The sequence below is a fragment of the Alosa alosa genome, chromosome 2 (assembly GCF_017589495.1).
Source record: "Alosa alosa isolate M-15738 ecotype Scorff River chromosome 2, AALO_Geno_1.1, whole genome shotgun sequence".
Classification (NCBI taxonomy): Eukaryota; Metazoa; Chordata; class Actinopteri; order Clupeiformes; family Clupeidae; genus Alosa; species Alosa alosa.
The window spans coordinates 31,760,857-31,774,860 of record NC_063190.1 but is presented as its reverse complement, the minus strand read 5'-3'; the positions used below and the strand labels follow the sequence as shown (position 1 = coordinate 31,774,860).

Genomic DNA, 14,004 nt, shown 5'->3' with positions numbered 1-14,004 from the left:
TGAAGAATATTAGTTTTATAGGGAACGACTATTCAGTATCCATAAGTATAGTTCATTTTGACTAACATGACATAAGCAAATGATAATGTTAAAAAACAGCAGAGAATTGTATGAAAGCAACTGATACATGTCCAAAAGCATTTGCAATTTGTTCAGAGGAAGGAGAATTTGCTACTCTGATGTGCACAAATGACTAAATGTTGTGGAGGTTGAACTAATAGTTATGAGAATTTTCATTCTGATCTGAAAAAAGCACCAAAGCGACTGAGAAAAACTGTAATACATGCCAGGGATATCTTGATGCCGGTAACCACCTGAAACGTTATTAGGCCTATGAGGTAAAAAGCAGAGAAAGCAACATGTGGTTTAGTCTGTAGCCTACTGCATCAAAATCTAAGCCCACACATTCCTCTCTTTCTTACTCGACTTCTTTCTTATCTTCAAACGTGTTCTTAAGTGACGCAGCGAAAAAATATTGCGTTCATGGTGCAAATCTAATCTTAAAATAATTACAATTATTTATGTCTCTGTGTGGTATATAACCTACTTGGGATGCTTACATGCAGATGTCAAAGTGTTTCTATTTTCGTATTGATGTGAATTAATGTGTAGATCTGAAGTTTAAATGGTAGGCCTATAGCTGTGACGTACAGTCACTTGACATCACCGTCAAATTAGAGGAAATTTCAGAACTATTAACGTGGACAGTTCCCCTTAAGAGCATCTTAAGAGTAATTTGTGACACAATAAAGTAATGTTTAATAAACTGCAGTTAATACATGGGTGCAAACGTTTTATTTCTTGGCTTTTCATTTGCATAAAACATTGTCAAGCAGTTTATAAACAATACACCCATTACACAGGAAATTATTGTACCTGTTGCATCCCAGGTAGTTGTTGGTGAGATTGATAATGTCTTCAACTCATTCAACTCATTATATTTCCCCAGTCATTTTCAGTTGTCCTTGTTGAACTTGCTGCAAACATGTACAAAGACCTGACAATGGATGATCCAGAGAATGTCACTTTGCTTTGGCTCCATGTCACCTATGAGAACATGCATGACAATCATCAAATACTCTACAAGCTATCACAACAATGCAGTGACCAGTTTGACATCAGTCAGGCTCGAGAAGCCACAGAGGTGTGTGAATGTCAATAATATCCACAGATTGTTTAAATTTTATCATGCATTTATCCTCTGTGCTCTGTAGTTTTTCGAAGGAATGCATTTGAAAGAAAGGCTTTGATTTAGTAAGATAATTGTAGTGGACCTTGGCAGACATTTTGAGGAAAGAAGGTTACCCTCCCAGGGAGGTTGAGTTTCCCTCATATTAAGATAGGGAAGCAGGTCAAAAATTATATGTCATAGTTGTTTCGCTCTTGCAAAAGTGCCTACTTATTGTTGCAATCTTACGCTCATCATGCACCTTAACTATGTTTAAGTCCATTATTGCATTTTGTCAACTGACAAATTTGCTTATCTCTGAAGGCAACAAATCTTCTACTGGAAAAACTTCAGCCCAGCAATGAGCTCCTGAAGGATTACCCCAGCTGCATGGACTGGCTGAAGAGGGTAAAGACGGTGTCAACGACGGTAGAATGCATTCTTTCTGAGGATTCTCTGATCAAACATCACTGGTCAGAGGGAGAGAAAATTATTAAGAACTTAAGGTGAAGTAAATTACTGAAGCTAGTATTGGCTGCAATTTTATGTTTATTTATGCATTGTATTGCTATTTATCATTCAGCAAAATATTTACAAGAAAATAGAAAAAACAGTATTATTTTGAAAGAAATATTTTGGTAAATCTTTGGCTCAGACTAATTATTTGAAAATGTAACTGGTCTCCTATTCTGTTTCTTTGAAGAATGCTGTGGCACAGGACACAAATAGTCTACCTAATTATGGATAATCTCTTGCAAGATGAACAGCTCATGGAAGACAGACTGCTCAAGATTGTCACAAAGAATTTCATATTGCTTTGGAAGGTAATTCTTAAATGCACACAGTAACAGTAGCACCCGCCACCAGCCAAATGTGGATGAATTTGTGTACTAGTGGGTGAATTTGGTCAACTTACCAGTCTCCCCTTAGTGAGGACAAACAAATTAACAAAAATTGAGTGCAACAGAAACACAATCACATAACAAAGAAGTAGGGCTGAGCAATATGCCAAATATACTCAATATACTGCAGTTTGCTGTACGTAAGATACCTTAAAATGTTATATCACAAATATTGAGTATTTCACAGCCATCATTGTTTTCAGCGGCAACACTTGCTTTGGTGTTTCACGTCCACTATCTGTGTCCACTTAACCTCTCTCCCTCCCTCAGTAACAACGTGAACAATGCACATCACACACTCACTAACCAATCCTGAACAGTCTATTCAGAAGAGGGTGTGATGTCTAGGACAGTATAGACGAAAAGATGTAAACTTTCAGTTCAACAGCTGCAGTATCGTTACTGTTGAAGAATGCTATTAAAATTGTCTCCTTAATTCCAAATGGAGACACAGTTGACCGAGTAGATTCCAGTGTAGTTAAGAGCAGGTAAAACTTGAGGCTGGCTTGCGAAAGAATAGTTCTTTATTCTGGATGTAACAACAGAGTTCTGGTAACCCTGTTGTACGCACAGCACAGCACAATGTTGCAAGGTGAAGCCAAGGTAAGAAACTGAAGCAAAGATCTGGGAAACTCCTGGCTAATTATAATACCAGAATATACATTCATGTCTGGGCTCAAATTGGAGGGAAGCGGGTAGTGGTATAGCCTTATTCAATTAAGATGTCTCTTGTGGGGGAACAATTAGTTAGGTACACCATTTGCTATTGTAAGGTGACAACATTCTGTCTGCTTACAATAAAAGTCCTGTCCCCGCAGTTTCTGCAGTATTAAACAAAGACATACAGAAAACTACTAAAATCTAACACTGTCTATGGGTAGCATAGGATACTGTTGTTCAACAATGAGCTAGGTCAGGGGTCGGCAACCTTTTTTGCCTGGAGGGAACTTTTACCAAATTATAATTTTTTTAATTTCAGAAGAGCCACATAAATACAGTTACAAGAAAAAGTTTGTATATTTAACGTACAGTTACTTTCATTCAACAGAGGATTTTTAAATACATTTTCTACTAGTTTTAAAAGTAATGTGCAAGTAACTTGAAATGTAAAGTGGAATGACAGAAGTATAGGCCTTAGGCTTCCCATGTAGGCTAAACACCATCCCCTATTTTCCCAGTGTCCTTTGGCATGCAAAGTAACATCATAGTTAACAACACAACACTCAATTTTCGTTGACATGTCATTGGCGAAATTGGACATTAGGCCTACCAGAGATTAAATTTGGTGATGGCCTTGGAGTCTGGCTGGCTCATATTCAGAGAGGTGAAGTTTCATGCAAGAATTGAGGCTGTCATCATTTAAGGGCAACTCCACGCGAAACTGTCATATATCCATAACGCCAACTAAATACCATGGCATTGTGTTGACGTTATGGATGTGACAGTTTTGCGCAGAATAGCCCTTAAACGTGAGCGCAGGTTTGTCTTTATATTTTTGATATGTGAGAAAGATTTCTCACATGCAAGTGGAATAGGGTTAACAGCAATACAGTAACTCGTTCCAGTGTGCGATATATAACGGGCAGTTCATTTTGCGTTTTCAGAATCAGTCTTCGGATGGAAAGTTTCCCATTTCAGCCGTGTGTTCGCACTCGCAAGCTGTGGTCACTGATGGTTCCTTTTTGACATTTCCCTTATCTAGCCTACAGCAAGCGCACACATCAACAATAACAATTAGCCTACAGCAAGCGCACACATCAACAATAGCAATTAGCCTACAGCAAGCGCACACATCAACAATAACAATTAAAGTGTTCTCGTTGACTGAAATGAAGGGAAATCGGTGATTTTGTTTGATATTGACATGGCAACGAACTGTGAATGTAACAATATTGTGCAGGCTACGGTTACGGAGTCAAGTGAGGTGGAAGTTATATACTGTAGCCTAAATTACTCAGATAGAGCTACAATATTACAATTTGAAAATGAACGCACTAAAATAAAATACATGAAATACTCCATAATCCATCAGAGGGATCAAAGAGCCACATACGGCTCCGGAGCCGCGGGTTGCCGACCCCTGAGCTAGGTTAATTGAAGATGGAAGCAGTTCTGATTTGGTTTTGAAATAGCAAGGAATTTGGAAATTAAACTTACGGTATATATAACTTACAATATCCGTGCATTAAGACAGAAGGGCTAGGCCTACTGTCTATGTGCACCACGTCTGACTGTTTCAAAACGACATCTCACTCCCCACACATGCTTTTCTCGTGCTAAATGTTCGTCTATGCTTCCTACAGCTTTTTAAATTAAACTGTATCCGTGCATTGAGGCTTCCTCCAGATTTTTAAATTAAACTTAGAGGATCCGTGCATTGAGGCAGATTAGGCAACTGTCTTTGAGTGCATCTGACTCCTACCTGTCTCAAAATGAAAACCAGCCATGTCATTTATCAACCAATAACCAAACAACTAAGTAAAACACCACACCGTTACTTTACCTTCTATCCGATGTTAGACAAATTGAAACAAATTAAATGTATTTGGAAAGTTAACTAAACCCATGAAGCCATGCAAAAAGATAAATGAGAATGATTTCGCATTTCAGTTAAATGACAATTTAAATATCAATATGGAGCGTGCCACGACGAAATTAATCAAGTTTGACAAAATAAAAAAATGTGTTTATTAGATATTCATAATCGGCAGACCTTTTGGTTTAAAACAAGGGGACATTTGTTGAATTCCGTTAAGCCAACCCAGAGATATTGGCCAAAATGTGAAGGCTATCCTCACCTCAGCAAATACAGGTTTTGAGAAAATCAGCTTTAAAGTTCGAACTACACAGCGCAGCTTCTAAATTCTCCATTCACGCAGGCGGTAAAATTTGTGAGTCATTATACTGTAACTTGTGAGGTAGGCTAGCCTATGTTCGATCAACTTCTAAAGACGACAAAGACAAAACAGCTTAATGCAGTCTAATGTTTTTATTTTTAAATAAGCCGCCAACTCCAAAACAAATTGAATCAGACCAATCAGGTGCAAACGCCGTGAGAAATCGGTCAGCAATTGTTTAGGTGGCTGTTTCTTCTCCTAAATCTCTTGGCTAAAATAGAAAATTTCTTCAGAATAATTATGAGTGGATAGCCTTTTTGTGATGACTTCTTGAAAAGCCATAGCACGCAGTTATCAGACCAAAGAAAACGGAAACTTTCCTGTTCTCACGTAGGCCTACACCCAAGCGTCTGAACGAGGAAGAAAACTTGAATGCACGCAGCCTACACATTTGGTCTTCAAAATCAAAATCATATTTCTAGGTCGTTTTACAGTAACATACGTCTATGAGTGATAGAAAAGAGGTAAAGGAATAGGAATGTGTTTGTGGTGAAATTAGAAAATGCATAATTTTGTCATTTTCGTCCCTCACTGCATTCAAGTCACTATATCTCGAAATGGATTTCCGCAACACAAGACTTATTTCGTCGAGGCACGCCCCATATGTTGTCAGTGTTTGTTACAGATACATTTTAAATCTGTTTTTAGATGATTGCTAAGAAAAATATGGATATGGAGCTTACATTTAAAGAGGTGACCCGAATGCTGAAGCAATGCAACATCAACGCCTGCAACATCTACCTGTATGTTAATTTAACTTTAAGAGATATTTAGTTTGACATAAAAATTCCTTGTGAAATATATTATGCTTTTTACACATTAGTTTTGAATATCTTGACCTTGTCATCTGCCAAAAATAGAATTAACAAGAAACAAGCTTGATCACGCCATTCCACACCACTTGCAAGTGCATACGCAATTAATCATCTACAGAAATGTTGTTATCCAACAACATAACAGCATGAACAGATATTTACAACTAATGTGTAAATAACTCAATATATGTATGAGGATAGACTTATTCTGATTCAATATTCACAGTGGAATGCCAAGACACTACTGGAAACGTGAGCGGTCCTTCTCTTTTTATTTCAAGGAAAGGAACCATCGACTGTATATCTTGTGGAAACGAATTCACTGACCCAGTTGAACTGCCATGTGGCCATATTTTCTGCAAACCTTGCATAGATTTAGTAGATGCCAAAAGGTGTTTCACATGTGGTGAAACAATAAATGCTGATTACAAACCATGTGAGACAGTGCAAAGGTATGTCAACAGTGATATTTACTTTATCAGAAAATTACCCTACATTAAATCAATATTATAAATGAGATCTTTTTTTCTCAACATTAGGGAAGCAATGCATAAGCTGAGTAAATTCAGGAGCCATTGCAATACCTTTTTTGTGGAATTTATCCTGAAGTGCTGTGTTGGTGAAGATATCTGTGTGCCTGATGGAGTGGTGAATTTACTTTTGGACTTTGTCAGGGGGAACACCAGAAAACAAGGTATCTTTAGTGTGGAGATGCCACCTCTCTTATGAAAATATTATCTTCATGGTCTCAGACTCTATAGTGTTTAAAATACATTATCTTGTTTTCAATTTCTGTATTTCTAATGGTGATGCATGTGTTTCCATGACAGCCACAGCCTCCAGTAGGACGTCTGAACTTTCTCCATTTCATGAATGCATGGACCCAAGTCCAGCTGTCCAGTCTTTGGTGCTAAAAATACTCCTCAGAGGCCGGTAACGGTCAACATCAGTTTGTCATGACAGTGTTTAAGTACAGCAGTTGTAAATTCCACTTCATCTCCCACCAATTGCAGACCAGTATCACACATATCTGATTGAGTTTTTCAGTTTGTCCAAATCCAAAACACTGACAACTTATTTCCCTCATACAATAAATTAATGGTTTGTAGGAAGTACTGTTGAAAAACCTCTCTGCTAAAGTACATGAGTGAATCTAACAAATCCGGGGTGATTTTTTAAAATATATTTCTCCCCTTTGCCCTATCTTAGTTTTCAGTAAAAACAAAACAATACCTCTTCAAGATATTTACCACACTATAGATAAGATTTGATAGGAGCATAAAAAACACATTATGATCGCTAATTGCCAATGTATTAGAGTGCGGTTCGGGCCGCACATTTCTGTCCGAATCCGGCCCGCGTCCGACAGATTTGCGTCCGAACCCGACAGGCATTTTCATTTTTATGTCCGAACCCGACCCGAGCCCGACGCAGATGATGCCTCAGTTATTCCCATGCTAGTGATTAAACGTTCACGTTTGTGGATAGCCTGTCTTTTTAGCCCATTAAACGGAACAAACAACAAATGGAATTGTGTACAGAATCAGATGAGCGTGCACACACGCAGGTCACACACAGCGCACATTAACACAAGAGGTCCAAGCAGGCATAGCCTATTGAAATAGAATTCTAGTCTTACCATTGACGAAAAGTCTTGAAATGAACTGCAACAGTTTTTGAAACTACAGTGCCTCTGTCACTGATCCATAGGCCTATGCAGCATCGACGTTAATTGGGGCAACTCGAGGAAATCCTCATCAAGTTGAACGAGACGACCTTATAGCCTACCGGTAGCCTATGGCTTTACCACAGTATGCAACGCAAATAATCTTAAAATCTCCTGATAACAACTTTTTTTTAACGTCACCCAAGACATGCCGCCTGAAGTGCACATGCGTTGTCACGGCTACATAAACAAATCTTGCACACAGTTAGGTCTTTTTTACATTTTACTTTATTCTCAAAAAACAAACGTTTGCATCATGTAAAGCAGACCTGTTGGTTACCCAACATAATAAGCAATTTTAAATGTAAAGCTTCCAATGCATATCGCCCCCATGTGTCCGAACCCGAACCGAACCCGACTATAATTTCTAGATATTTGTCCGGTAGCCACACTCTACAATGTATACAGTACAGTGAATTATCAGCTGCTTCTGAGGTGTTATATTTTGCTTGTTTGGCCAAATAGTTAGTGCTAGGCTGGGGATAATTGTAACGTGGATGTCCTATTTTTACATAACTGGATTGAAGTTATCTGCTTTATCTACCCCGAGTTCATTCTTGTCACTTGAGGTTAATGACGCAACAGAGACTCTTTGCTCTACATCTTGTCTGAATGCAGCAAGTCCTATTTTTACATGACCCACTCATTCCAAACCTCGTCATCCGTGGCTTATGAACAGTATACACTCAGTACGAAAGGAACTTAGAGATGCTGAGAGGAAATGGCATAAATCTTTGCTATCATCTTTTCATCCACTGTTACATTTGTAAAAAAGGCATTCTGTCAGATCAAGATAGAGAGCGCCACTGACCGTAGAAAACTTTTTTCCACTTTCAAGTTTCTTCTCAATCCTCCACCATCCCCATCAGTCACTTCACTGTCAGCAGATGACTGCAACATTTTTCCATGAAAAAGTTGCTCAAATAAGTGCTGAGTTTGATGAACCTATAAGGCTTTACCTTGTGTTGGCATGATGCCATCGTTGGACTCTCTCTCTCCTGTTGATGAGGAAGTAGTCTCTCAACTGCTTCAGTGAAGTCGTCCAACAACATGCCCTTTGGATCCTGTCCCGTCTAGTCTTCTACAGTCTATCGTACCTGCTATTCTACCAGCAGTCACACATGTGTTTAATACTTCACTCAGTTCTGAAATAGTTCCTTCCTAAACAAGCAAGGGGTACACTTAATCCAACGGATGTGAAGAACTACAGACCCATCTCCCTTCTTCCTTTCTTGTCGAAGGTTTGGGAGAAAGAGATCTTCAAGCAAGGATGTGACTAACTTTATCAGAATAACCTACTAGACCCTATGCAGTCTGGTTTCAAGAGCGGTCATTCTTCTAAAAACAGCTCTTCTGTCTGTGACTGAAGCATTGAGAGTAGCTAAGTCCTCTGCTCAGTCATCAGTATTAATTCTACTAGATTTATCTCTAGCCTCTGATCGTGTTAACCATAACATTCTCCTTTCAACACTATATGAACTGGGAATATCTGGGAAAACTAATACCCTACTACCTCCGCTTCGTGTCAGGGTCCTGTTCGACCTGTCGGGACTTATTTCCCAATCATCAACGACGTGCAATGCATTATCCCCTACATATCAGGACACCTCGGCAGCCGTTATTCCTTACATAGAGGAAAGATGTTGCATACATGTTAAAATGAAAGGAAGGACTGGACTGGCCATCTGGCATACCGGGCATTTTCCCGGTGGGCCGGCGTGCCTTTTGGGCAGATCGAATTAAATTGGGGGTCTAGGTGCTCCACAGCACTTAGTTCAATACACATATTCAAGGGTAGCCTACTGCCAGAATTGCATATTAGTGAGTGTGATTGTAGTGGGCCGTTCGGGCCAAAAATGCCCGATTGCCGATGTTTTGTCCCAGTCCAGCCCTGATGAAAGGTGACACTTTTGCTGATTTGATCAACAGCAAAAAAAAGTACAAAAAAAAACTAAACTAAAATGTTACAGCAGTCCCTAGTATCCCCTATTTCTGTATGTTAACAGGCTGGATGAAATGGGGAAACACTTGCAGAGATACATCGAGGAGGCTGCGAAATGCAATGAGAACAATCTTGAAGAGTTCTATTTGATGGTTGTCCGCAGCACAGAGGTAAAGTGACCGATAACTATTTCAGTGTTGAGAATAGTTTAGTTCATTGCATAGATTACATGTGAGTACATTATGTACTGTATGTTCAATGGGCCTCATTCACCAACTGTTCTTACGAAGAAATCTGTTCTTAAAACCACTTACACAAATTTTACGAAGATTATGGTATTCACCAATCTCACCTTGTTCTTAGGTAAGAACAGAATCTACGAACACTCAAGAGCACTCTCATGCACATTTGAGAACTGAATTGTTTGTGCAAAATAAATGGTTATTGCATTTCCGTCATATCTGCAGGTGTAAAATCTAATAAAATTTAAAAGACAACTATATATTTTATCATTTAGGATATTTTTTAATAATTATAATTATTTCATTCAACATTCAACTATTTTACAAAGCATTCATGTATTTTAGAATGAATAATTAAAACAGCACGGTTTTATCACGCACATCCAAGAACAATCCAGGTGCAGAATCGAAGATACGGTTGCAAGACAAAGTGAAGATTCGCACTCTGTAGAGCTCCCATTGAAGTATTTTTTTATTTTATTTTGGTAACGTTTCAAGCCCTTACAGAATTCTTTAACAAATAACACTTTGAATAAATTAACAAATGACACTAGCTACTAACTATAACGATTCATTTACTGTTCAATTCCTGCAGCAGTGCTGTCACTTCAAAGCATGTGTCATATACGGTAATCAAATTGTCTTGCTCATGTATTACAATATACTGTTAAATGAAAGCTGGTGCCTCAGCCTCAATTTGTATGCACACGGCCCTGCAGTATCATGCCCTTTTGAAGATTGACAGGGCGTTTACCTATGCTAATTAAGAACAATTGGCACACCCTGTCAACTTAAGAAGAAATGGGATTCAGCATGATGAGAACAAAACTGCGAATGATTTTGAGGTTTAAGAACACCTTTGTGAATCTGCCTAAGAGTTTTCATAGGACCTTCTTAAGAACACAGTTAAGAAAATAAGATATTTAAGGATGAATGAGGCCCAATGAATTTGTGTTCCTGTGTTTTTCCATTTTTTTTATTTACATTCTTCTGTTTGCAAGGGTAAATAAGTCAAGTTTTTCATTCATATAGTGGATTTTTGACATTGTGACTCTTTTCATTGTCTTCATTCTTTTTTCTTCATTCTCATTATTTTTTAATGTTGTTTTTTTTATCTAGGATCAGATACAGACATCTTCCCGTGAGGTTATGGTCCAGAAAGCCTTAGAATATCTGAACTTCAATACCTCCATTCTTTCAAACCCAGGAATGAATGTGACGTTTGAGGATTTGCACTGCATTGCCAAAATACGATTTGCTGTCACTGTTGCCTCAGATATCATTGGAGGCTCGAAATCATTGGATGTGCTAGCTGAAGGTGATAGATGAAATAGATGAAATGATATAGATGAAATTAAGTTAAATCTTTTATAAAGTTCACAAATGTACAATTAAATGATGGGTATCTTAAAGGGTTCTTAACCTCTTTATTATCTTGGCTTAAACCCTATGCAGGCAGCCACGATGATACATCTGTTCTAGTTCAAAGGCTTGAGTCGATTGTTATGAAGAACCAGTGGATCCAGATATTCCTTATTCGAAACGTGTGCAATGTCTTTGGTTTTAAAATCATTAAGCACATTCTCCAGAATGCAAAATTACAATGGATTCTTGTAAAAGACCTCCGGGACAAAAAGGTACACGACTGCATTATTAGATTGCATTGTTATTTAGCTGATGCTCTTATCCAGAGTGACTAACAAATGTGTAGGCTAACAAATAAATACATGCAGCCTTGTCTAAAACATTCTAGGCTATGTTAAACTGCCTATTACAAAACAAAGTAGCCTTAGCAACCCTCCTCTCTCTCTCTCTCTCTCTCCCTCCCTCCCTTCCTCTCTCTCTCTCTCACAAACACACTCACACACAGGTGCACACACACTCGAACACATGCCTTAACATTTCTTACCTCAGCTCTATGCTGTAAACTTGTGCAAAGTAGCATGCCGATATTACTCTTCTTGCTGATCATCAGATAAGTTTCGATGGTGTAACGTGTCCTAAACGGTAAGCTACCGACTGCAACTTAGCGAAATGAATAAAAAGACTGGGATGATTTTGGCAGCACAATATCTACAGACTAATTGAACTAAACGTAATTAGCCTACAGACTAGTGTAAACGTCTGTGGAGTGTGGCAACATGCATGGAAATAACTCTGACCATGCCTTTTAGAATGTCATGATAGGGCCCTAAATGTTCAGTATATTGGTCAGTTCCTGGGATACCAAACTTCTGGGGTTCCACCCCAATTCCATTTCTCATCAAATGGGCTGTACACTGGTGGAGAGTATTATTTTCAAATAAATTATTAAACCAAAAAGATTGTTGATCAACCATGGCTAACTAACAGTTTGCTTTGATGCTTCCTACCCAGGGTGACCCTACATGTACCTGTGGAAGGTTTGCTGTATATGGAGAAATGTTTCAAAAGATAATCCCCGGGGAGAAACTCAACGATGAGGTGAGTGTTATGCACATCTGCTGTAACAGTTCTGCAGTAACACTTTATATTAAGACAAACATATTCAACATTAATTAGCTGCTTACTAACATGTATATTAGTAGCATACTAGCCATTGGTTAGTCATTATAAGTCACTAATTAATACCTTATTCTGCAAGACCTTATTCTACCCTTACTAGACCTTTAATTAAGAATTTCCTCTATGTAAGCTCCTAATTACCCCTTACTAATAGTTATTAAATAAGTTGTTGCATATGAATTATAACCTAAATATGCATGGCTCAGTATGGGCCTTGTAAGGTGGTAGTACCACAAGAACAGTTATTCACTCCTATTAATACTTATCAAAGACGCTTTTTTCAAATGGAACTAGGCACTAAACCACAAGTGCTAATAGTGTACAAATAACTCATAATTAAGTCTTTGTAATGCAGAATATGTTCCCTATTCTAAAGTTGGGTCTAAAATCAATTTTTGTATTTGTGCTAACTTGGCTGTCTGCTTCTTCTTCTTCTTCTTCTTCTTCTTGTGTGCGCTGTAATACACTTAAAAAGTGTGAATAGGAGGCAACTTTAGTTTAGGGAACACATGGGGGTTAATAACACATGGGGGTTAATAAGTGCCAAATTAATTGTGAATTAAATGTGAACAAAGACCCAACTTTAGAATAGGGAACATATTCTGCATTACAAAGACTTAATTATGAGTTATTTGTACACTATTAGCACTTGTGGTTTAGTGCCTAGTTCCATTTGAAAAGAGCTTCTTTGATAAGTATTAAAGCGATGGTTCGGAGTAATTTCACCCTAGGGTCCTTTGCACCATGACCCCGAGCCAAACACCCTCCCAGAACCTTTTTTCCCTTGGTCGAGCCCTGGTCAAGTAGCGCTGTCAGAAACTAATGACGTTCTGCAGTCGTGATGGAACTAACTTTTATCTCGTAAATTACCCCACTAATAATGCCCTGAATGGTACGAAACTTCTGCAGTAGTACAACTATGACCTTTAGTCTAATAACGAGGCATTAGAAAGTTTGTAAGTGCACCAGGAGTTTATTTAAATAAGACTTGCCTGATTATCTTCTACTATACCACTGCCTCGACGTTTCTTCCGTGATTTGGGAAAAGCCCGTAAAAGTCCTGGCAGGAAGCATGCATAAGGATGTAGATCCAGGAATGCACTAATATTTTGTTCGTAGTCCAGTTTGCAACAATTATTAGTTTACACTAAGTTGTAAACACTTCGGAAAAAAATATTTAAAACTGGATATACCAAAAAAACATTGATGTAATCGCTTCCTGCAGGGACTTTTACAGGCTTTTCGTACCATTCAGGGCATTATTAGTGGGGTAATTTACGAGATAAAAGTTGGTTCCATCACGACTGCAGAACGTCATTAGTTTCTGACAGCGCTACTTGACCAGGGCTCGACCAAGGGAAAAAAGGTTCTGGGAGGGTGTTTGGCTCGGGGTCATGGTGCAAAGGACCCTAGGGTGAAATTACTCCGAACCATCGCTTTAATAGGAGTGAATAACTGTTCTTGTGGTACTACCACCTTACAAGGCCCATACTGAGCCATGCATATTTAGGTCATAATTCATATGCAACAACTTATTTAATAATTATTAATAAGGGGTAATTAGGAGCTTACTGTACATTGGGGAAATTCTTAATTAAGGGTCTAGTAAAGGTAGAATTAGGTCTTACAGAATAAGGTATTAATTAGTGACTTATAATGACTAACAAATGGCTAGTATGCTACTAATATACATGTTAGTAAGCAGCTAATTAATATGAAGTATAAAGTGTTACCCTCTGTGGAGTCACCTCAAAAAAATAATGCAAAG

The 14,004-nt window shown here is 38.3% G+C and overlaps 1 protein-coding gene across 2 annotated transcripts in view; it reads left to right on the top strand.

Annotated features, from left to right (window-relative positions):
• LOC125287308 (E3 ubiquitin-protein ligase rnf213-alpha-like) overlaps positions 1–14,004 on the top strand; it is a 77,789-nt gene that overhangs the window by 34,961 nt on the left and 28,824 nt on the right. For both annotated transcript variants that reach the window (XM_048232945.1, XM_048232937.1), the window contains exons 22-32: positions 950–1,144; positions 1,493–1,674; positions 1,872–1,992; positions 5,616–5,710; positions 6,064–6,234; positions 6,322–6,476; positions 6,613–6,715; positions 9,515–9,620; positions 10,812–11,010; positions 11,148–11,329; positions 12,069–12,155. In XM_048232945.1, coding sequence (XP_048088902.1) covers positions 950–1,144; positions 1,493–1,674; positions 1,872–1,992; positions 5,616–5,710; positions 6,064–6,234; positions 6,322–6,476; positions 6,613–6,715; positions 9,515–9,620; positions 10,812–11,010; positions 11,148–11,329; positions 12,069–12,155 — 1,596 coding nt within the window. The remainder of the gene's footprint in view (positions 1–949; positions 1,145–1,492; positions 1,675–1,871; positions 1,993–5,615; positions 5,711–6,063; positions 6,235–6,321; positions 6,477–6,612; positions 6,716–9,514; positions 9,621–10,811; positions 11,011–11,147; positions 11,330–12,068; positions 12,156–14,004) is intronic.